The sequence below is a fragment of the Neolamprologus multifasciatus genome, chromosome 20, assembly GCF_963576455.1.
Source record: "Neolamprologus multifasciatus chromosome 20, fNeoMul1.2, whole genome shotgun sequence".
Taxonomy (NCBI): Eukaryota; Metazoa; Chordata; class Actinopteri; order Cichliformes; family Cichlidae; genus Neolamprologus; species Neolamprologus multifasciatus.
This window is the reverse complement of record NC_140458.1, coordinates 25,187,988-25,212,313: the sequence shown is the minus strand read 5'-3', so window position 1 is coordinate 25,212,313 and position 24,326 is coordinate 25,187,988. Positions and strand designations below refer to the sequence as shown.

The 24,326-nt window shown below is 41.0% G+C and overlaps 3 protein-coding genes across 3 annotated transcripts; 1 reads left to right on the top strand and 2 right to left on the bottom strand.

The window, feature by feature from the left end:
• Positions 1-6,463: 6,463 nt before the first annotated feature.
• Positions 6,464-15,036, top strand: tmco4 (transmembrane and coiled-coil domains 4). Its single transcript, XM_085145827.1, has 14 exons — positions 6,464-6,738; positions 7,427-7,577; positions 7,668-7,842; positions 7,998-8,025; positions 8,227-8,356; positions 8,736-8,833; positions 9,012-9,155; positions 9,299-9,418; positions 10,747-10,911; positions 11,047-11,183; positions 11,492-11,576; positions 11,671-11,788; positions 12,016-12,133; positions 14,545-15,036. The coding sequence occupies exons 1-14, from the start codon at positions 6,696-6,698 to the stop codon at positions 15,034-15,036; spliced, it is 2,004 nt and encodes a 667-aa protein (XP_085001953.1). The 5' UTR covers positions 6,464-6,695.
• Positions 15,037-15,741: 705 nt separating this feature from the next.
• htr6 (5-hydroxytryptamine (serotonin) receptor 6) lies at positions 15,742-21,435 on the bottom strand. Its single transcript, XM_085145836.1, has 3 exons — positions 19,432-21,435; positions 17,853-17,987; positions 15,742-16,125 (listed from the first exon to the last, which is right to left on the bottom strand). The coding sequence occupies exons 1-3, from the start codon at positions 20,344-20,346 to the stop codon at positions 15,769-15,771; spliced, it is 1,407 nt and encodes a 468-aa protein (XP_085001962.1). The 5' UTR covers positions 20,347-21,435; the 3' UTR covers positions 15,742-15,768.
• A 112-nt stretch (positions 21,436-21,547) lies between these two features.
• Positions 21,548-24,280, bottom strand: micos10 (mitochondrial contact site and cristae organizing system subunit 10). Its single transcript, XM_085145834.1, has 4 exons — positions 23,902-24,280; positions 22,909-22,956; positions 22,433-22,539; positions 21,548-22,167 (listed from the first exon to the last, which is right to left on the bottom strand). Exons 1-4 carry the CDS (start codon positions 23,972-23,974, stop codon positions 22,159-22,161), a joined length of 237 nt encoding a protein of 78 aa, XP_085001960.1. The 5' UTR covers positions 23,975-24,280; the 3' UTR covers positions 21,548-22,158.
• Between the last annotated feature and the right edge of the window lie 46 nt (positions 24,281-24,326).

Sequence of the window (24,326 nt, the reverse complement as noted above, 5' to 3'; positions counted from 1 at the left end):
TAGCTGCAGAGGGAATGGGTGGGACGGGAGGAGAGGCGAATACAGTAAGATGTCATCGAGGCAATGGAAGAGTTTACAACATTTTGTTCATCACAACACTCAGAGCGGAATAACAGGAAGCCTGAAAACAATTTTTAAGCAGCTCCAGCTACTGCTCCTTTAATAGTCTCTCGTAAATTTGGCCTACAAGGATTGTGGCTACCCCTTAAAAAATTGTCAGCAGAGGATTTGGCTGCTTATAGGAATGCCACTTTTTGATGGTTAAGTAGAATTCCACAGAGTTATATTTGCCAGTGTTTTTCTCTGCCTTCTTGTCAGTCTATGGTATTTAAGGTTTGGTTCACAGCAAACTATGGCTCTTATGCAGATTTCTGGAAGACGAGCAAGAATGTTGCCCTCTTCTCAGTGAAAAAAAGACTGCAAGAAAAGCCCCCGTGAAACACTGATTTTGGAGAGGAATATGGGTGATGTAGGTACAGTGATGGATTAGAGGGACGAATAAAATGGATTCCAAAAGCAGAAAAATCTCGCCAGCTTGGGACTTTTCAGGCAAATGGAAACCGATTTTGTTCCATACAGCCCAGAAGCCTCTTTGCCTCATGCGCAGTGGATTTTGAGAAGATAAACAAATAATAAAGCAATTAAACTAAAAATATAGACAGGAAAGTCTAAGGGATTTCCCATCAGTGGGATGTGCAGATGAGTACCCACTGCCTTCCTGAGCAACACAACCCCATCCCGTTCTGCGTCAGAACTTCTTTCCTGCCCCCACCAACCATTATCCTGTATATGTCCATAGTGGCTCGTATTTTGAGCTAAGCAAAGGCCTATCCTAAAGTCTCAACTTTTACATCAAAAAGTGTCAGTCAGTGTAAAAGTGAGCCAATACTGGTTTTATAGGATCCCTCTTCTAGAAAACCTTTGCTCTTTGCAAAGTGTTCCAAGAAGCTAAGATTTAACTGTATCTAGGGAAATGCTCAATCATCTCTTTTCCCCAAACAAATACGACAAGTTACATTAAACACAAGCGACTGTCCAATTCTTTGCGTAATTTCAGAAGAATAAATCAGACTGTGTATTTAAGTTTGGACAGAAGCACCCGTGCCTGCTTACTATCTTTGAGCAAAACTGTATGCAGCCAGAGCCATCTCACTAGTTAGAACATCTGTTTTGCAGTAATCAACAGCCAGCGAGTCTCCACGCTAGTGAGGCCAACACCCACTGCATGTTTCCACACTAAAATTTCACATACGGCCTTCGGCTGTGCCAAGTTGGGTCACTGGAGTTTTGCCCTTTTACCAGGCCCAGCTCCTTTAGAGGTCGGCTCAGACAATGGTCTTACAGTGCTGAGGATTGCCAGACAGAGTTTATTTACAGAAGGAAGATAAATCCACTCATTGTTTTGGCCCAGTGTTAATACAAAGTCATCACAACGAGTTGGTTAAACTTAAGAGAGCTGGCTGACAGTGTAGAGTCAAATTTTCAATTGCACCTACCAGCTGAGGTAAAAAAAAACAAAACAAACAAAACCCTATTATTTATGAAGAAGCTGACAGAAAGAACATTTAAAGGGTAAATTTAACAGCACAGCAGCATGTAAGAAGCCCTTAATGAGCCTGAGGTCCTTTGGAAGGGGTCTACGTGATCGCGTCCAAGAAATCCTCAATAGAGGAACCCAGACCACAAGAGTTCTGCTTTGTTGTTATAGTTCAGCCAATTTTTTTTTAAAAGTCATTCCATTCACAGCTCTCTCATTCTGCATAACATAAAGGTCTTCATCCAACAGAACAGAGTACTCAAAGAACCTTTAATGCTTACCAAAAGCAGGGAAATACTAAAGTCCCACTTATTCAGAAACCACATGAGAAAGGTCATTGGCGGTGACTCATCGATGTCAGAGTTCTCCGAGCGCTGGCTGCACTCGTGCGGCCTGTGGGAAGGAGGATGGTAGGCTACAGTTGGCTGAATGTAACAGCATTTTCTCACATTCACAGGCAAACACAGCCCAGTACTGTGCTGAACTGTGTGTTTGAGCCTGTATTCATGGAATAAGTCAATCCTGTGGTTTCTTTCCTGCCTCGTCTTCTCAAATCTTTCTTTCATTCTTCCTTTTTAATTCTTCCCCAGAATATCCCTCTCCCCAACTGCTTTTAATATTGCATGCCTATCATTGTCCTTTTTCTTTTTCCCAATCCTTCTTTCAGTTTGCTCTTTTGGCCACGGCAGACAGCAGCTGGATTCTCCATTCTCTCCTCCCTTTTCAGTTCCTCACCCTTTTATTGCTCCTCATCCCGCGCACTTTCTCCTCAACAGACTCACATGCCTTCTACCATTAGTAACACGTTTGTATACTATACAAATGCACAAGTACACTGACAGAGATCTACACATATGTACGTACACGCACAAGATGTGGCTGAAGTCACTTTTGTGGTATGTCTGAGGGTTTAAAAGAAGAAGGGATGTGTTGTAATTACAAGTGCGTCCAGAGTGGAATCTGTTAGGGCAGGTTGAGTTAGGGGAGGACCTGGCAACCTATCAAAGGTATCAGTGAGGCAAACCAACACCCTCCCTTACATCTCTGTTCTCTAAAGGAGTGCTCACATGAAAAGATGATGCACACAAAGGTTTATGTAATGTTCCGAAGGACATTTCGTGCTGCAGACGCTTTAAATCAAGAGCGACTGCGAGGTTGACATCTTGAAGAGCAAACGCCTCTCCAGGTCGGACAAACAATCTGCAGCCCTTTAAGGACAGAAACAGGGCAGCTGTGCCATCCAGCCCATCCCGCCTGTCCCTGCAATCACCTGTCATCCACATCCGCTGCCTCCCATGTTAAGCCTGGGCCTTTCACTACTTGGCACATGCAACACATGCTCAGTTTATTTCTCTCTCTGTTATCAAATTCTTACTTCCTGTTCTTTCTTCTCAAAGTACATACACACCCAACACAATGCCCCACAGGTCATAAACTCCACTCTGTCTTGGTTTCATACAACTCCCCTCGCGTGGAGCATTGAGGTGACAGAAAGAAGAAGCCTGACATTGTCTGTTAGCGAAAACGCTGCGAAGGGGGGAGACAGGAGAGGTGTTTTGTTTGAACTTGTCTGGCTTGAGTTTTGCCTGTCTGCCTGTGTGTTTTCCAATGAGTAATCCATTGTAAGACTGAACACACATATGTACACATACAGCTCTAGTACAAGACGGAAGAGGGGTTTTAGTTCAGGTGTGATCGATTGGCGAGATACGAAGGCTGAGTTAAAGACTTTGTCTTCTTCGTGTGCAAAAAAATACCTTAAGTTCCAAGGTTGGAAAAAAAGTGTCAATATTGGCTGCTAGGCAATAATGTAAACATTAAAACTGTCAGACAAGTGTTTTGACTGGTCCTCTCTTAAGTCCAGACCACAATATATCAACAGCTACAGGATGGACGGGCATTAAATATTCACTGTACCCAGAAGATGATTCTTCTGTGATCCCCTAATGTTTCTTGCATTTACCGCTAACTGCAGATTGTTGCTTTTGAGTAAAAATACTAGCATTGGTATAAATTTCATGGGCAGATTGAATGGTGGCAACCTTAAGTTTCTATGTAAGATCAAAAATAAAGTATTTTCCACAACAGTCTGGGATGAATTACCAGAAAGACAAACCCCCTTTAGCCTCAGGCACACTTTTTTTTTCTTACCACACATTTGAAAATGGTAGCAGGCTAACACACAAAACCACAGGTAAGACTATGTGCATGCTCAGTAGCATGTTCTTCTAAGAATCTAAGTAACTTAAAAAGATGTCAAAAAAGTTGACATGTGAAATATTTCAAATAGGTTACAGCAGTGTATTTGGAAACCACAACTGTTACAGACAAAATAAGTAGATCAAAAATATAATGCAGGGATTTGAAAATGCTCCTTTCCTTGCAGCATTTGTGTGGAAACACAGGCAGATGGCAGATTTTTGAACTCCTGTGTAAAAGCACTCTGTGTGGAATATGTAGGCAGTTGCAAAAAAATTAATATTTGCACATCAAGGGACTTGCCTTTTTAAGCATGACTGAGACCACAAATTTGATAGATCAGAGTTAAGCCTGCCCAGCAGTAAAACAGTTTATTTTAATCCCAGTAGTGTTATAAAAAGTAGCACCGGTGCACTGGTAACAGCAGAAATGTGTTTGCCAGGGACACTGAGGGCAGGTGTGCAAATACATAGCCTGAATTTTATGCAAGACGGCGCAGCGGTTCACCTCGTAGTATCTTTTCTATCACTGCTTTTCAACACTCAAGGTTTTTCAAACTCGTATCCTGGGCTTTTATTTTTCCCTGATTACAAGTCGAGACAAGCTGAAAAGCTTATGTCTGTAAGGTTGATAAGTCATGGGGGTCCTATTTAGCAACTCTTTACAGTGCCTCTAATCTGTATACTGTCTGTGATTAGCGGTGCTGTACTTGTTGTGTTTAATGTATGAATCATTATTCAAACTATTCAAAAAAGAAATTAAATAAATAGAGACATGCCACTGTATATATCATCACATCATACATAGGCTTGTGTATGATACTCTTGGGGCTGTATAAACAGGATGGCTCTGAGGGTCAGACAAATACGGCTCACATAGGTTTGGAGATTCCTCTGTGACAAGGCCCGGATATTATTATGACAAAGTACCCACACTGTACTGGCTGTTCTTTCACACAAAGACCTGGTGGGAGTGTAATCCACCTTTGCTCACATATCCTGTGTTTGCATTCGTCTTTGTATTTGGGTTTGTTTGTTCTTTTTGTTTGTTGTTTTTTTTTTTGGGGGGGGGGGGGTATACAGTAAAAGTGGAGGAGCTGATGACACAGACGGGAAAGGAGTAAGAAGGCAAACACGCAAACACAAGATATACGAGAGAACATCAGCCATAGCACAGACCACAGAGTGCATATACAAGGTCTGGGTAAAATACACGTGTAATAAACATTTTGGGACGAGGTCAGAGAGACCTCTTAGAAGAGTATTTCAAAAGCGGATCTACTAAACCGAGCTATTTCAGCTTTGTATTCAGAGGAACACAGTTATAAAAACAGAAATATAAAGTACGAAAGTAAAAAAATGAAAAAGAATGAGGGGAAAACAAAGCTCATGAACCAAATGTTGCACATTAGACAAATGTTCCCAGGCCTTCCACGAGGAAGAATAAGATATACACTGAAAGACAAACAACAGTTGTTTGAAAAGGTTCAGGGACCTTTTTCTGAACCTTGTAGAAGATGTGATTTCATCAGATGGTCACTTGGAACAGCTGTTTCTAGTGAAGCATGCAGTTTTTGTTTTGTATAAATTGACTGGAGGCTATGTTATGCTGTGCTAATCTGAACATTTTACTTTAATACTTCATTTACATGTGCCTTGGCCTTCCTTTCCCCCAAAAGACTTGCGTTTGAAATATATATATGTATATTTACATATGAGCCTATCCATGCAAGCAGGGTCACCAGTCTGTTGAATAGAGATCTGCTGAATAGCCAGAGAGAAGCACTCAGACACAGGGGAGCATGCAACTCACAGCCAGATGGTGGATTCAAACTCAGGACCTGCTCTCTCTTCTTCTCTGAGGCATCAGCGTTAACCACCATGCTGCCACCCCTCCCCTTTTTTAAACTAAAATTTGTAACATTATATATATATAATGCACAATATAGTAATTAAAATTTTATCATCATTTATTTACTAAACCACATTATACTGTAATGAACTAATCTAGCATCATATACTACATTCACTATATACTTAAACATACTGCTGTGAAAGTGTCTGTTCTTTTCTCTTTATGCTTTTAACACTGATCAAATCCATTTATTTACAACACTGCACTGAATAATGTAATTCTCTGTTTCACATCTGGCCATGGGCCACATCTGATCAAGTGATTACAATGCGCTTCTTTGACAATGTCCTTGGCAGACAGCCCTCCTTCTCATACACTGTCAGTCTACATCTGAGGATAAGCATCACTGGAGGCAGTCAAACTGTCAGAAATGGACCTTGGATCATAATGTCGGTAAATATATGTGAACAACATGCTCTTCAAATTTTGAAAAACTTCACAATGATCAATTTGAAGAAAAACAAAACAAAACAAACATTAGCAGGGTTATGAACCAGAAAAAGGTTGTGTTGGAAAATAAATGCTACACTCACACCTACTGGTCAGAATTATATAACACCAGTGTGTCACAAGCAGGGCTTTATCGGTATTTCTCCTTTCCTTGTGTGGAGCAGTTTTTTGTAAAACGAGCGCACTTAACTGCTCAGTCCTGATCCAAACTTTAGAAAAAATAATTATATTTAATCAGTGTCTCGAAAATCACTTCCAAACGAATACAACAGTTGAACACACCACGGACCTTCCTCGGAGTACGTGGAAGTTACGTCACTTAAAAGTTGAAAAACAAATGATACCTTCACTTACCGTCGTACATGTTAAAGTTGGACTTTTGACAGCCACGGGTGCGACTCAAAAACAGTTTTTATAGTAATACAGAAAATTGAATTTTAGAGGCGATTCTATTATTTGATTGTTATAACGACATACATACTTGGTTTTATCAAGTAAGTTGACCACATTTTAGACCGCGTTTGTCTTGCGCATTTCACATCAGACACGTCAATGCAACAAAAGTTCAGTCTGCGGAGTTGTGATATCAATAACCATGGAGGAAAAACAGAGCAGTACGGAAGCCAACATTGCACCAGGTACCGCATAAAATGAGTTTGCTATATTCGCTGGTGCCATAGTAGTAATTGTAAGTAGTAAGTAATAGGAGTGGTAATGTTATGAAAAGTTCCCAGTAAACCGTTAGCTAGTTGACCGGAGAAGAAGCCTCTAACAGCCAGCTGTTTAGCAGCTAAACTTTTGTGTTGCTAAAATTTATTGGTTTAAGTTACATAAATATTATATATGGTAAAAGCGTGATTAAAGTGTTGAAAAAAATAAATAAGTGGATTACATTTGAATAGCCCCAGTACGCTGAATTCGGGTCAGTTCATCAGGGAGCAAGTGAGAGGCACAAAGTTAGACATGTACCTAGTTCAGCATGGCTCTTAGAACAAACTGCATTCAAAACTCGGACAGTCTACGACTGATTTTTTCTTATGTCATTAAAGTTATCCCGTAAAAGGTGACATTAGCCCGCATTTAAACTACTGAGGTCTTGTGGTAAATTCGGCATGTAGGTAAATGCACCATACAGCATTTATAATAAAATAACGTCTACATTATTATGGCATTATTACAGCTGGTCACTTGACCCACATGTATGAATACATTACTGCAAGTTTAGTGATTCCTAGTGTGACACGTGTATTTGGCTTCTAGATGAATCTGTCTAAATTCAATTCTTGCATTATAGTTAATCATTAAGCTTTGACCATATCATCTCAGACCCAGGGGGAGCAGGAACAACACGAGATGGCCCATGTGACCAAAGCCCTGAGAGAATAATCGGCAGACAGTTTTCTGAACAGAGCCGGTTTGCTTATGCTGCTCTTTGTGGTGTCTCCTTGGGCCAGTTGTTTCCTGGATCTGAAAATAGGTAACCATGAAAGGATGAGCCATGAAATTCCCTCATGCAATATCAGTGTTGGCATTGTGCTGAGTAGCGCCTGCTTCTTCTATTTTTCAGCGTATTTAGGGAGCAGTATCTACAGGCCTTAGTCCACTGGTTGGATCTGGATGAGTCGGTGATGCCAGTTATGGGAGCCTTCCTGTCAGGTTTAGGCTTCGAGGGCTCTGACACCTTCCTCTCCACCCTGCAGGGCGAACCTCTGCTGGCAGCAGGGACCACCCCCATCACGCAGGTGTTTGTCACTCTTACAGAGGATAAATGACCCTGAACTACAATTCTCCTTATAGTTTGGTGGTACTGGGGTCATAACAGTGCACAGCATATATTGCATTGTATTTATCTTTGCAAACCCTCTTATCCCTAACCAGCTTTGGTTTTCCGTTACAGGATCTGGTGTCTTTTTCTGTCAAAGATGGTAAGAGGCATTTAAGAATAAACCAGGGATTTTCATACTTTAAGGCTAATCATTCCAAATTAAAAGAAAACATCATTATACATATGTGTATACATACATATATATTAAAAGGCCTGTTGTTATCAAGAAACAGCCAGATCAAAACTTTTAACAGTTGTTGTAAATTCAATTTTAACAATTTTAACATTTTTTGGTACTCAGGCGAGTATGATGCCAGGGCAAGGGTTCTCATCCGTCACATCAGCTGTCTGCTGCGAGTCTCTCCACAGGAGCTGGAGGAGTTTGAAGAAACACTAGGAGAGAGGCTGAGGGAAGGGGGAGAAGAGAGCGAGTAGGTTATGGCTTGGATGGTGGGATGAAAGGATGAATGATGCATTTACGTGTCTGAGTTCACCGTTTAGAGTACAAACGATAAGGCATTTCATTCTGTTATAAACCTATTTAATGTTAGTTCATTTTAGATACTTCATGATAAAATGTTTTTGCTTTGCTCATTTGGCCAACTGTCTTGTGTGCCAGACTGTTAAAAATCACACAACGGCTGCACATGACAGTCACACTTGTAGTCAGAATGACAGCATGAAGATAAACAATCAGCTAATTGTGTTCAAGATGTCAACTTAAATAGGCCAGAAGAGGCATGTGACGTTATTTTTTTTACAGCAAGTAGATGTTTCACCACATAAGGATGATCTGTCCTTTTCAATTAGAGAGGAGTCCTCACGGCGGCGGAAGAAAGAAAGAGGGCGAAAGCTACGGCGTTACCTCCTGATTGGACTTGCTACTGTGGGTGGAGGAACAGTGATCGGTGATTATTCTTGCTTCAGAATTTCAAAGTCTCCTGAATCAAATGATAATCAGCTGATAATTAAATCAACAAAAACAAAAGAGAAATCATCAGAATTCTCGAGCTGACAGATAGTGGCTTTGACTCGCTTTTGTATTATGTACTGACTGATTTTTTAAATTTTTTTTGCCTTTGCCAGGTGTGACAGGTGGGCTGGCAGCCCCTCTGGTGGCAGCAGGAGCAGGTGCTGTGCTGGGGGCTGGAGGTGCTGCTGCTCTGGGCTCGGTCACTGGCATTGCAATTATGGCTTCTCTGTTCGGAGCAGCAGGGGCTGGACTGACAGGTAACAGCACTGATGACTGTGCTGATACTAATTATTAGTTATTAGAATTTGAACATAATTTGATAAGACCTGCTTTTTTTTAATTGTCCAAAAGGCAACAGAATTGTATCACATTTTAAAGGATTAATCCATTTTCTCTCCAGGCTATAAGATGAAGAAGTGTGTTGGGGCGATAGAAGAATTTGAATTCCTGCCATTGAATTCTGGGAAGCATCTTCATGTGACCATTGCAGTGACAGGCTGGCTCTGTAGTGGTAAATACAGTAAGTATTGCTTCTGCTGTCTCGCCACAACCGCCTCCAGTTTCCAGTAATTAGGTGTGGGCAGTTGAAAAATCTATCCATGCATCCATCCAGTTAATTAACCGTTCACCCAGTTTGGGCTCCTGGAGGTGGTTGGGGTGAACCCTGTCCTAGCTGTCATAGGGCAAAATGCATGGGTCTGCCCTGGATTGTGATTGGAGTACAGTCTCTGTGCTCACCACCATAGTGTTCCAGTCCAGAAGCACCGTACGGGATCTCCATACAACATTTTATAGTCAACCAAGACAGTCCCACAAAATCCAGAGCTTTAATGAACTCAGGGTGGATCTCATACATCCTCATACATCAAGGACTTGTTTACCTCAATGACCCATTGATGGATTTGTCATCTTCAAAGTCTGCTTCCTCTATGGAAGACATGACAGTGGGATTGAGGGGATCCACAAAGTATCCCTTTTATTGCCCGACTGTGTCATCAGTTGATGTCAGCAGGACTCTATCCCTACTTTACACAGTGTTAGTAGAGCACTGCTCTCCACTCCTGAGTCATACAGTGACAGTTTGCCAGATTCACCTCAAGGCTGACCATTAGTTTTGTTCCATATCCTCGCTGTGAACTTTTTTCATAAAATTTTAAATATGTAAATACGAACATAATTGAATGCATTTTTTGTGTTAACCTTTATACGTGATAAACAATGTACACATAATTTGTTCTATAACTGAAGCAAATGCTGTAATTTGACTGTGGTGTGACCTTTGAACAGTTTGTTTTGTTTTCAGAGCACTGCATAAATTTAGTAGAATCAGTGCCAGGGCCAAATGCACAGAGGGGTAAAGAAACAGATTAACAAGCACGTTAGTCAAAGACATTTGCTACAGTCTTTTTGCTGATAAACAAGCGGATGTGGTCAACCCTAGTAAAGTTCTGCACATAATGTTCTGAATCTACTCTAGCAGAGATTATACAAACAAGCCACTTATGATGTGTTTTTACATAAAACAATGCAGCTGTATTCCTGCAGCTCTATTCCATCACTAATACGTATGCTCTTTTACTCAATTTAGAACCACCTACACATAAAATGCTACTTTCGCTTGCTCTCTTATTCACAAGGGGTCGCCACAGCGGCGAGGTCTGCATGTTTGATTTGGCTGATTTTTTTTTTTACACCGCATGGCCTCCCTGACGCAACCCCAAAGGAATTTGTGAACCACCTACACGTAAAAAACAGCTAACGAAAATAAAAGAACAAATTAAAAAAACACTTCAAATACAAGTGCAGCTTAGTTGATCACCCACAATAAACACGACTGCTGTGTTCCAGGTTCTTTCCAGGCCCCGTGGTGCAGTTTGGGCGAGTGTGGGGAACAGTACTGCCTGGTGTGGGAGTCACGCTTCCTCAGGGATCTGGGCTCAGCCATGACGTCTCTCTTGGATGGGCTGGTCAGCATGGTGGCTCAGGAAGCCCTAAAGTACACTGTGCTGTCAGGTAGGACCACTGTGCAAGAAGCTCTTAGTCCTGATTTGTTGGTGTTATCTGATGTGAGCTGATGGGATGTGAGTAACCTTTGGAACCAGTAGTCATCCTTTACAGTTTCAACTGCTTTCTAACAATTCCCATCAGGGATTGTGACGGCGTTGACGTGGCCTGCGTCTTTGCTGGCAGCAGCCAGCGTCATCGACAACCCCTGGTGTGTTTGTCTGAACCGTTCCGCCGAGGTGGGGAAACACCTGGCACAGGTTTTGAGAAGCCGACAGCAGGTAGCCTATTATTTGGTATCTTTGTTAATACAATCTTATCGCCACATCACTTCTCACCTTTCATCTGCTCGATGCAGTAGAATTTCAAAGCCTTAGAAGAAAGAAGGCTGTATGGCATGCAGCAACATGTGTGTGCTTCACGTGTGGTGCCTGTGTACACACTCACTCGATTACATTAACCAGGATGACTCTGTTATTCGTTACAATCATTGCTTCTCTAAATTGTTTTTCTTTACTATGAATATGTCTGTGTTCACTAAACAGCAGGAAAATTAAACCTACTCACCGTTCCTTTCATGTGTTTGAAGGGGAAGCGACCCGTCAGCCTCATAGGTTTCAGTCTTGGAGCTCGAGTTATCTATTACTGCCTGCAGGAGCTCGCCAGTGACCAAGGTGCAATTAGAGGATGATGATGGATACATTTCTACTTTGTATCCTGCATTTTTCAAACTCTAAAAATTCATCTGTGTAGTTTTTGAATCCTCAGGTAGTGAAGGAGTAGTGGAGGATGTGGTCCTCCTGGGGGCCCCAGTAGATGGCTCTGAGAAGGCCTGGGAGAGAATGGCAAGAGTAGTAGCTGGAAAAATAGTAAACGGATACTCCAGGTAAGGAAGACCTCTTTCCTGATTTAAAAATCCACAAATGAAACCTTTTTTTTAACAGTAAATGCTTGCAGATGCTTTATGCTTTTGTTGTAGTAATTATTTAGCCAGTAGGTGAGCTGAGTCCATTTATGGTCCTCATGTAACTTTGCAAACGACTGTCACAGCAGCAAGATGTGTTTTTCAATGACTGCATGAATAAAGGACTCTCTGATCTACATACCTATCAGAGGGGACTGGCTCCTGGGATTCTTGTACCGAAGTTCAGCTGCACAGCTGTCTGTTGCTGGCTTGCACCCAATCAACATCCAGGATCAGCGCATAATCAATGTGGATCTTTCCTCAGTGGTGAGTCAGAGCCTGTGTTTGAAATCTGATGAAGTACACCTTGGTAAATGAAAACACGGCTGAAGGTAAAGGAACTGGAATTTTAAAGTATTCAAAGAGTAAGAAAAACCACATGCAGTGCATCGTCTTAAATTTGGTCTGTTAGGGGGTCAATTTATGTTTTTGAAATAATAGAAGCGGCACCTGAATAATTCATGAGAGAGAAATGAAGTAGCTCATTCCTATATGAGAAGAAATTCAGACAAAAGATCTGTAGCTACTCTTCCATATTCATGTATGACATTTCAAAAGGAACATTGACTTTTGATTTCATACCACATAACCATCACATCAGGTAGCTGTGCATTTCAATATTTGCTTTTGCACAGCCCTAATCCACAGCTTATATAAGCTTTGTCACATCAAACACAACACTGACATATTTTCACCCTGTAAAGTTGTTATACAAAACACTTGCTATTTACACATCAAGCAGATACAGAGTGAGCTTGAGTGTCGTCTCCTTTGACTCCTGAGGGAACCATCTGGATGTTTAAGCGCAAAGCAAATACACCGCAGCGATCACCTGGGGACTGTTCAGGAAAACAGGTTCACTGGAAACTTTGGGTTTCCTGCTCCTGACGAAGGCTAAATTAAACTCCATGAGTGCTCCTGGGGTTTGAAGCTTTGACACACACAGGATACTGATCAATAGATCAAACTTCAGTAAATGTAGTCTTTAAATTTAAAAAACAACATCTAAACATTCACATCAAATGCAGACATCTCTTCCACTACTAATAACCAAATTGATTATTCCTGGGTCTGACTCTGTTGTATCTTTTTGATTTCCATCTTGAGCTGCTGTTATCAGAGTAACAGCTGAATGATTATGTTTAAAACTTCATAATTTCAAGTCTGATAAATGATGGCTTAGTGGATGACATGCTTTTTTTAAATTTTAAATGCCATGGTCTGCACTGGCATACAATTGTATTTCTGGCCCTACTGGATTAACATGGAGGCTCTGCTTTTTATTTACCAGTTGCCATGGTGACTCTTGCTCCTGAGGTCCATTGTTGATCAGGGTGAACACGGTCAGATTTAATTGAAAAGTTTCCCCTCTCAGATATAATGACCTCAGTGTTCAGGGTCAAGAGTTTTCAGCGTGTTAAACCTGCTGTACACCCCAGCTAGTCGCTAACAGTCTTCTGCTGTTACTCACATTGGAGTACTAGCACCATTAAGGGTACTTTGGAGTACAGCAGAGGGTAAGGTTTCTTCATTGTCAATATAAAAATATGCATCAGTAATGGATCATTTCTAAAATAACTGGACTCAGCAACTGTTGTAAACTCTCAGCTTAAGTATCCAGTGACATCACGAATCAGGATTTTTGTTCAAAACATGGCAGCAGTGTTTCTGCAAACACAAAGAAAGCAGCGATCCTTGTGTGACCCCTTTACTCTGTAATAACTGATCTGAGGAAGGTAAGGGAAACACTGTGCCTCATTTTATCACTGCAATTTAAAAAAACATATTTTTTACTAGATTTAAAAGCTCATGGTGTCATGGTTTACACAACTGACTAACAAGCAAAAGATCTCCAGTTTAATCCCAGGAGAGACACAAATCCTGTTGGGGTTGCATCAGGAAAAGCACCTGGTGTTAAAAAGTCTGCCAAATCCAGATCATGTGGAGTTAACCACTGTAGCTTGTCAGTTAGTACTTGGTTGAAAACAATAAATAAAGAGCTTACATTAGTGGAAAAGAAACCTGAGAACCAGTGTGCACTATGTATGACTGAGCTATTGGGTCTGAAACCAAAATAATAAGTTAAAAGGGGTCTTTTAGGAGTAGGGATTAAAGGAATAAACAGAGCAAAACTGTTACACACAGGTATTTGAGACGATGGATCACTGCAACTTTACATCTTATTTTTGGAAGAAACATTTATTTAATACTTAATACAAAAATTGAAGGTTTTCCAATATGATTTAGGTTTCTGTAAGTGAGGCAGCAATATTAAATACTGTTTTATTAGCAGATTAAAAGAAAGAGTTGTTTTGTTTAAATATAGCTGAAATTTCTGAAAAACAAGGCCCCCGCTGGTCTGTTTCACATCACAGCAATGATTTTCTACTAACATTCAAGTCAACACAACTACTCATCATCTGTAGTAGCTCCAAGTAAAGCATTAGAGGTTTCACATGTTACTCGAGTAAAGGTTTAAACCACAGCAGTAAAAAGATACCTGACATGTCTGAAGCACCATACAGCACATACCCGGTCATGTAATGAGGAGAACAGGATAAATGAATCGTACAAAATAACACATTTGTGCCTAAATGTTTCTTTAAAAGAACAAAAAATGGGTAGTATACGAACAAGGTTTTAATCATGGATAATAGCACTGTATTCCTGCCTCCTAGGTTAAAGGTCACTTGGACTACATGCGTCAGATGGACACCATCTTGGTAGCAGTGGGAGTTCCCACTAAAGAAGTGCCGGGAGCCTCTTTTGCAATTCCTCAATATGTAACGGTGGCAAAGGGGACGGTGGACATCGCTGGCCAAACCACCAATGAGCGACAAGCGGCCGAGACACAAAACCACACTGAGAAGCCTGAGATGCAACAAAGCAGAGATGCCAAAGAGTTGGCAGAGATGGAGGAGACTGCTGACGGTTGGGATATCCCTGATATTTCAGATCTGCTGGACTCATTAAACGATACAGAATCAGACAGCAAAATGTCACCGCAGAACAATTCACCTCGTATTTCAGACGAGAAGGCTCCTAATAACATGACAGCCACTGATGTGAATGCCCGGTGTGACGGTGTAGACAAGGACGACCGGGATAATGAACACATATCATGGAGCTGGGATGACACACACTGGACTACAGAGAACTCGCACAAGTGAAGGCGGCCAAACTTGTAAAGAGCATGTTACTGGACCGGCTGCTTCCTTGTAAACTCTTCTCAAGTTTGTTTGTTTGGATTTTTTTTTTGTTATTGGAGAAAATATTCATTCCATTCTCAACAAAGTGACATGAAAGAGACTGCACAAGAACCGACACACACATACGGCAGCTTCTGGTGAAAATCCCCCGAATGAAGTGTTTTGTTTGACTGCTTAAACACGGGTTTAGATGTATTGATTGAATGATAATTTTGGTTATTGTAGATAACTTTTTTTATAAAAATGTAAATATGGTCATAATTTATTTTACAAATGTGCTATGAGTATTAAAAACCAGTCATGTTTTGTGTGTTTCCGGTTGAAGTAGATTTCTGTTGGTTTGGTTTCGGGATATTATATATAGTGTGATTCCATATAGATAGCAGTGATTCCACAAATATGTCTTCTTTCTGAGGCTTTTTTCTTGTCCTGTTCTATAAGACTCTCACAGTAGTGATTCACAGCTTACTATAGAACTGCATTCTCCACTGGCACTGACAATTGGAAATATTGATGACCCTGACACTGGCTGAGAGCGAGTACAAATAACAGAATGTGAGCATAAAATAAATAGATTATTTTTCAATGTCTCTTCAGCCCAAGCCTCACAGTGAATAAGTCAGATTGTTACCAGCTGTCGCGCTTTTCCACTGTAAACCCTGATATACCCTATAAGCTATCTTTAAGTACTATTCAGTCCAAAGTGTCAACCTGGTTGGGGAGAAAGAGAGGCAACTCAAGCCCAGCGTGCTCGGCATCCAGCAGATTGACAGCATCAGTGGCGGTGGCGGGCGGGTGTGTGGGGTCAGAAGCCAGAGGTGAGGGTGGGTTGCTGGCAATGTTGGGCTCTCCTGAGTTACGCAGAGAGAGCGAGAGCGCCGGTGAGGGTCTTCGGGGCGACCGCGAAGAACAGCAGGGCAACAACTTCCCCAGAGCTCGCTTGAAGTCTCTCATGAACAGCGGGTAGATGATGGGGTTGATCGTACTGTTGCAGTAGCCCAGCCAGGTTATGGCGTCAAAGAGCGCAAGGGGGACGCACTCACACACTGCCTGGATGAGGATGGTGACAAGGCAATCCAGGCGTTAGGGTTTAACAACTTAATGTAAGAGAAAAAGTTCAATACAAAAACACATTAAACATAAATGGAGAAAATGAATAACAGCTATTAGATGACACAAATATGCACGGCCACATGCTGGAACTAGTGCAAAATTGTACTCATAAAAGATTGATTTATTTGTTAAATGCACCAGTACTGCCAGATTGTACCTAAATATAAGAAAGAATTAGTAAAACATTAGGAAAAAACTAATCTCTTCAAGTAAAGGTAATCTTAATGTGTTTTTATATCATGCACAGATGTGTGCACAGACATTTGCAAAGATGATAATGCATCAACAAACATTACAATGTAACACAACGCCAAGGAAGTAGAAGACTATAAACAACGGGCAGTGAATGAAAGAACATACTTGGGTATTAGATTTATTACATTATAACATCTATTGAATGTTTATTAGTTTAATAAGCACATTTTTTTGCCAATTTGTATATTTAATTGACCTAATTTACAGCCCACATTTATTTGTTTATTATGAAATTGTTGAAATAAAATGAATTAAAATTACATTTACATAGAAAATAAACAACGTAAATTAATAATACATACGCACACATACACAGGTGTATTGCACATACATTTTTAAATAGATGTAATTAATTAAATTAATTGACATTTTTAAAATCGACTCAACGTCATGTGTTTTACCTTAAAAACACTCTATATGTGTGCAGCCCCTAGATGTATGATTTATTTACTTTGAGAAGTCGGTACATAGATGCATCGTTTTTTTTTCTCTGCCTGGCTGTTAAGAAAACTGATCTTGAAAATAACCAGTAGGTTTGGGGAGCGACAGTGAAGAAGGGGACAGCTGTTAGAGGAGAGCTTCCAATACTATCAAGATGAGGCAGGGAGGCGGTGGGAATGGGACAGAAATGGGGGGAGTTCGTTTCACACACCACATTGAGTGCGAAAAAGAAAGGAGAGCGCAGGCACAGTCAAGTCTCTGTGCTCTGTGTTATGCAGGGGAGAAGTGAGAGGGCACAGATGGGAAATCAAAATGACTGGATCACTGAAAGCTTGAAAAAAACAGGACAAGTGTCATTACCAATTTAGATTAAGTTGTTTTCTGACATTCGTTTACTCTTGGCGAGGTTTTTCGGGGTCCTCCTTGTTTGTTTGCTGAGTAATAAGTGTGTATATTCATTCAGTCTAATCAGATCGAAATCACTTTGAAAAGAGTACCAATTATAAATGGTACTTTTGTAGGCTGTTTTCGAGGCTTTTGGAATGAGTCAGCCACACAAAGCTGAAATGCCAATCTATTTCCTCGTTAGATCGCCTGGCAAGGCTGTGACGCCAAGGCTGGCCAATACAAAAATAGATCAGTATCCAAGTGTTTTTTTCTCTCTTTTTTTCTTCTTTTTTTCATGTATTTCACACTCTTTTCGTACCCACCATGTTTATAAATTTGTGAGAGTACCTCTGAATCACTGAGATAAATGCACTGAATCTTAATAAAGACTAAGATGCTCAGGGATGTTGCATATATGTGAAGCCAACGTGGATTGAATGAAATTATTTTTCTTTTCTAGCTCATCTGATCACAAACTATTTAATAATTCCTTTACATATGTTTATGTAGCAGCTGCATTTTTTTCCTCTATGACATCTCTGTCATTAGTGTTGGAGACAGCCTCCTGTACTCCTACTGACCTCTGCCATGTTGGTGATGAAGAAAGGCAGCCAAGCACTGAAGAAGAGTCCCAAGAGGACTCCCAGAGTCAGACTGGCCTTGAGTGCCCTCCGACCCTGCCTGTGAGCCAGGCGACGCTCGCTGTTCACTGACGGCTGTGGACAGGTGGGTATAACACATATCCTTAATCTCAACAAGCACTGATATCATGTAAATCCTCTTTGGCATTAGTTATTCAAATCCATTTTGACTCCCTTTGCAGTTTGTCCAAAAGTCTTGAGCCACATCTCATATTTAAAAATACTTTTGCATAAAAACTGTCAATATGTGCTCCAATTTATTGAAAAGTGCAAACATGCAAGAAAATAATTTAAAAGGCAAATTTCTGATTACTTTGAAAGTCAGTATTTGACATGACCATCTTTATTCTTCAACACAGCTGAGCTTTCTAAGCCAAGTTTTCTCCAGGCTTCTTGAAGGACAATCGAAGTTCTACTTTAGATGTTGCTGTCCTTTCTCTCTCTAGATCATCCCACACTGCTGCTGTAATGTTGAGGTCCGGGCTCTGGGGAGGCCAATCCATGACTGGTAGTGTTCCATTGTGTGTTTTTCTATCCAGGCATGCTTTTACTGCATTGGTAGTGTGTTTGGGATCATTGTCATGCTGTCATGCATGGTGAAACAAAATCTGACAACACTTTTCTATGTTCATTATTCCATCCGTGTTGACAAAGTATCCCAAACCAAGTATAAAATGCAGCACCAAACCATGACAGAGCCTCCAGCTTTCTCTGGACTCATCACTCCATTACATCTGTTGCTACCAATGCAAGTTGCTTAACAAACAAAATTACATTCCTAAAAATGGTAAGGCACAAAAAATGGACTGTAAATGAGCGAAAAAGGAAGCAATGAGAAAAACTTTGAAAGTCCTTCAGAAAGTCTAAAGAAAGTCTGGCTCCTTGGAAGCAAATTATAAAGAAATGAGTGCTGGCTCAAGACTTTTGCACACCAATGTATTTGTTGGATTAGTGGTTTTGCTTGAGTTCTTCCTTTTTGTCAAATCAAAATAATTTTCAGAGTTTGCGGAAACATATTTATTCACTTCATCTTAAGAATACTGTATACTGTACCGTCATTTCAGTCATTATAAACTGAGACTGTGTAGTTAAATATCATCGAGCTCCTCAGAAGTTTGCATCCAAGAGCTGGAACAAGCTGATACATGATATGGAGGATACAGTGTGTACTTCCTCTCTGCTTTTTCACAGTTTTAATTTCATAAAAGACATAGCCAGTAAAAATCGAATAAAATAAGGACACGTTTGAGCTGCATACCTACCATTGATTTAAATCCTGCTCTTTAAATGTTCACATTCAAGGACACTTTCCACGTCTTAGCAACAGCCTTTAACATCACCACAATGTCCTTACTATGCTGAGAGAGTTTCATGTCAATAGATTCATTGGTAAGGCTTTAGGCTTATCTTTTTCATCCATTCATTGTTTTCTGTGCTTTTTGTTATTATTTGGTCAGCAGTAATACACTGACAGCCTTCGCTCTGTTACATTTAACTGTTTGGTGTCTCTTTTTCTTACCGGCATGTTTTGTGACACAGGAGGCTCCAAATGGCTGCAGTCATCTCCGTCCTGCTGAGCTTGCCCTGCTGCAATGCCTGGCGAAGGAGGCCGCGAGGGTTCTCCGAGAGAAGGGTGCGGGTGAGGCGGGTGGCTCAGCGCCGCCACCCTCTTCGCCTGCCTGCGTGCCACCAGAAGGATCCGGCAGTAGGTGAAACAAATGGCACTGGAGGGCAGAAAGAAGGTGAGCACAGATGCCACCAGAGCAAAGGGCAGGGTCACCCGCAGACGACACTGGAAGGAAAGGCCACCTGAAGGTGACAGCTGAAAGTAGGATTCTGGGTACAGTTTGTCAGAGTAGGAGCTGATGTTGCCAGTGCTGACCCCAAGAACAGATGAGTGTCCGCTCCTGTGGCCCAAGCTGTGCCATTTCATCTGAATGGGCAGGAAGGAAGCCAACGCTGCCAGCCCCCAAGCAGCCCCTACAAGGATTAATGCCCGAGTCGGGGTCATCCTCTGCTTATAGCGCAGGGGCGAGATGATGAAGAGGTAGCGGTCCAGGCTGATCAAGCACAGGTTCAGGATGGACGCGCTGCAGCACATCACATCAAAGCAAAGCCAAACCGGGCAAAACGCAGGCCACAGCACCCAGGCCCCGCACAGAACGTTGAGCATAGCTGGGGGCATGACCACCAATGCCACCATTAGATCGGAGAAGAACAGAGACACCAGGAAGCAGTTTGAGGTGCAGCGCAGAGAGCGATGGGCAAACACCAACGCAATGAGCAACATGTTGCCACAGACGGTCATGAGGATGATGATGGTCAGCATAAAAGCTAACAACCAAGGGCCGCTGCCGGTGATGTTCCAGGCGCTGGTGCTGGTGGAGCTGCCGTTGTAGCTCCCTAAGGTCCCAGACAAGTGAGAGTCAGCCATGGCACCTGCTGGCAGAAGTCAGTGAACGAGCTCTTCAGGCAGCACTAGATGTTACAGACCTTAACCAGTTCTCCTTTGCAGCAAAATTTCACACATTTCAGGGACATCGTTGAATGGAAAGCCACTGAGGTCTTGTGCTGAGAAATCAATGTTAACTGAACTGTTCTCCATGGATAAAAATCTCCATCCAGAAATACATCCAGATGTCCTGGACTTACTTCCACACCCACCAATATAGTGATCCAAATCCCCAGCACAGTTTCACTCATCTCTCCATCTTGGCCAGTGTGTCTCTGTCTCATCCACAGCTAAGAGCCAGAATGAGCCGTTCGATAGCTGACAAGAGGGTTTCGAAGCAGCATGTCACAATGATGACAGGCTCCGGAGGAGGGCACAAAAACAGAAAAGCCTTGAATCGGCATATGAGAGCAGGCTCACTGAAGATGAAGAGAACAAGGATCAATGCTCAAAATTATACCTCACCTCACAGAAGTGGATCTGTCTCTCGCAAGTCCTTTGCTGTGCCTTGCTGAGCTCTGCTGCCTCACACAAGTCCGTTTTATTCTGGGAAACACAGCAAGGCAGCAAAAAGCAACGGAAAATTGTGCAGCAGTCATTTGTAAGCACCGCTCTGTTCACGAGTGCTCTACAGGTATCACGGCCATGTAACGCTCGGTCCTGTTAATCCCTGTGTCGGCCACTCCAGCGTGCCTCCCAGCCTGAGCGCACAGCTACTGAGAAGGAGCGTGTCAGAGCATTGAGCTGTTAATGCATAACCATGCACAATCACAGCCAAGATATGCTAATTCTACATCATAGGAACTAGTGTGGGTGTTTTGTTTAGATTTTTTTCTCCCTTGTTTGGACATGGTGTTTTTAACTACTCAATTGGAATAACAATTTTAAAAATGTTCGTCACGCCTTGATTTTCTTTTTCTCCCATATGCACTATATACACACATTTTGACACTACTCCACCACCACCAAAGTGTTTAATTATCAGCCTTAGTTACAAGTTACTTTGCAGTGATTGTGATTGATCCATCATTTATAGGGAGATGACTGTTTAAAACCAATAATACGTAAAACATGGATCAGCTGTATTTGAATGGTAACACTGATTGCATTTTAATTTGCCAGTTTCTCAGTAATACATTGTAATATTTCAGCATATTTTTGTTTGTTTTGGGTGACTCACACATTATACCATTAGTGAAGAAATTCCCTATTATATAACAATAACCACTTTACGTCATCTTGTTATTCTCAATGCACAGAGATGATGAGACAACCCCAGAATCCTTCATTTCCTAACAGGAACATTTGAATAGCCTTATAGGACCGCTTTTACATCCCTGCCTCAGCCTTCTTCTCTGACAGTTTTCAGAAAAATTACTTCAAGCACCTTTTTCAAAACTGCATTAACACTTGACTCCTAACCCCCTACCCCTCCGCAAGTGTCATTATTACTCCTCAGAGTGTGTGAAGTATAATCTATCTGATGTAACGTATTACACAATCCTCATCTTTGTACCACTTGGTTAAACATGATTTGTACACAATTACATATCATACAAAGCATGTATGGAACAGCTTATTATTAACCCACAACTCTTTTTTTTAATAATTATTTTATTAAATAAACACAGACCGTCCTTATAGGGCATATACAAATCATACAGTCATACAAGGAAGGATGTCAACAGGGAGACAAGAGTCTGACTGTAGAACAGTGCAAATGGTGACGCACCCATAATCAAAACAAAAACAAACACTTTGGAAAAAAAAAGACAGTCCCTTGGTGACGTGCAGTTATTGCTCCTGTTGAAGAAAACAGAGACAGGTTTCATGAATTTTCATTTACATAACCAGCGATACAGGGTTGTTATTGAGAGTTAGAAGTGGGGAATCAATTCCTTAAATGAGTTAGTTTTACTGAAAAAAAATAGAAATAAATTCAGTATTTTAATATATATATGTACACAGTCAGAGACTGAAATTATGCCAACATTATAAGCATTTCAGACTTTATGAAATCTACTGGTATTTATAACAATTTATCAATTTTTTCCATGGACAAACCAACCTTATCGCCTCTGTGCAGCATATAATGTGACCTCAGGTTATTCTGACAATTGGCATACGCCATGCCGAGCCCTGCTCCCGAGCCAAGTGAAATTGGCCATGTGTGCCCTATAATTGAGAAAGATGCTTTAGATTCTTTTCAAACACTCAAGCACTTCACAGCATGATTAAAAACAGATCAGAGATGGTATGCTACAGCCTTTTACCCCGTAGCCTTTTTTTCCCATCGTAATTACCTCAATTTTTAACATGCTTCTTTAAAAGCTTTTTGCTGTCTCCGTAACTACATCTAAAATCTGAAATGACTATTGTCTGTGGACAAAAAAAATGCATCTCATCTATTCGCAGTAAAAGACAGCCATATGTATGTGTTACTGTAGCGGGAGTAGAACATTACTGCAGCCATGCTTTTTTTCCTCAAGGACTTTTGAGCAAAAGGAGCTCATCGAGATTCAGTAAAGCAATTAAACTACTTACGTTTGAAGAACAGAACAGAAAACACAATGCCTAACCCCAGACCGGTGCCTGAGAGACACAGGAAAAAAAAAAACAGCTGTTAAAGTAGACCTGTAACTGTATTATTTATACAGCTACTTTCTAATGCTTATTTGGTGTGTATGATGTCGTCTGCTGCCTTTGGTTAATGTACTTTTAATTTCCCCCACTTTTTTTTCTACAAGATGGTTAAATAAAAGACATTTCATGTTATCTTGCCACAACATATAAGAAGAGTTTTACCGTCTTAATACACAGTCTCTTTAAAACAAAGTGGGCCTGCTTGGCGTAAACCCACCTATTCTTCACCGCACCTAACTCCATTGAAATATGCATCAATTTATGGATCTTTGCTTCTTAACAGTAAGTGCATGGCCCTGTTACGTTAGGCACCCCCTGGCCAGGATCATCTCCTTAGGTCAAAACTTATTTTACTAGATTATCCAACTTTGCCCCTACTATCTGCTGCCGTTTCTTGTTTACTCTTTAAATTCTGAAAAAACGAAAAGAGTTAGCGAAACAGCAGAATAGCTCAAATGTGAATAACCTAAACCACTGGTTCTGTTTTATATATATGCCGAATTAAGAGGGGGACAGAAATATCCTTAAGTTGCGTACTAGAAGACGTGTCAGTATTAATCAGCGATTAAGAATTAGGTTGACATTTTCTTAGCAGCGTTTGCACTGGGCTAAGTGAAACGCATAAAAAATGAGCGAGAAGATCAAAGGCCAAATATCTTGAGACTTTAATAAAATGACAGCGTATACCCAATCGTAACTGTATGTATTTAAAATAAACAAAGCATGAAAAAATGACTGGTCATTCAGTTGTCCTTTACGAGCCCTTATGGCTAGCTAGTTAGCCTCTCGCCCAGTCAATGACAGCTGTGGACTTCAATATAAACTGCTTCTTAAGTGGCCCTAGTTTTGGTACAGGACAATATCGTTACGATTGAGAAACTGAGGCATATTTACCTAATTTAATGGCACCGTCTGCTAAGCATCGGTCCCACTTTTTCCCCAGCTCCTTCTCAGACATACTGAACATTAGCTTGTGGCAGGCTAGAAGTAGCAAATGCACCTCTGCGTGATGCTTTCTCGTCTTGTCGGAAATATATCCCTAGGGTTACGATTTAAACGCAGAAGAATAAAAGACAACACTGAAAATTTTATGATTTTACAAGTGATTAGTTTAAACATTCACCCTTTACCGTCTTGGTGTTATTGACAGAACTTATGTTAATGAGGAAACATTTAAAAAACTAAAGAATACCAAGTAACGTCTTTTCTTGAAAGCAGCATGGAAACTCTTGCAAACCTCGCGATAGGTTATACCAACAACTGAATGGCGCCACCTTGCGGTAAAGAAAGGATTATCCCAAACAAGTCACTTTGGTCCA

Coding starts and splice junctions, on each gene's coding strand:
- micos10 (XM_085145834.1), bottom strand. CDS start 23,974: ATGTTCAGTATGTCTGAGAAGGAGCTGGGGAAAAAGTGGGACCGATGC. Junction 22,957..23,901: donor AGACGGTGCCATTAAATTAG/GTAAATATGCCT, acceptor TGTGTCTCTCAG/GCACCGGTCTGGGGTTAGGC. Junction 22,540..22,908: donor TTCTGTTCTGTTCTTCAAAC/GTAAGTAGTTTA, acceptor TCTCAATTATAG/GGCACACATGGCCAATTTCA.
- htr6 (XM_085145836.1), bottom strand. CDS start 20,346: ATGGCTGACTCTCACTTGTCTGGGACCTTAGGGAGCTACAACGGCAGC. Junction 17,988..19,431: donor CTGTGTCACAAAACATGCCG/GTAAGAAAAAGA, acceptor ACCTGTCCACAG/CCGTCAGTGAACAGCGAGCG. Junction 16,126..17,852: donor TCATCACCAACATGGCAGAG/GTCAGTAGGAGT, acceptor ATCCTCATCCAG/GCAGTGTGTGAGTGCGTCCC.
- tmco4 (XM_085145827.1), top strand. CDS start 6,696: ATGGAGGAAAAACAGAGCAGTACGGAAGCCAACATTGCACCAG. Junction 11,184..11,491: donor TTTTGAGAAGCCGACAGCAG/GTAGCCTATTAT, acceptor ATGTGTTTGAAG/GGGAAGCGACCCGTCAGCCT. Junction 12,134..14,544: donor ATGTGGATCTTTCCTCAGTG/GTGAGTCAGAGC, acceptor CCTGCCTCCTAG/GTTAAAGGTCACTTGGACTA.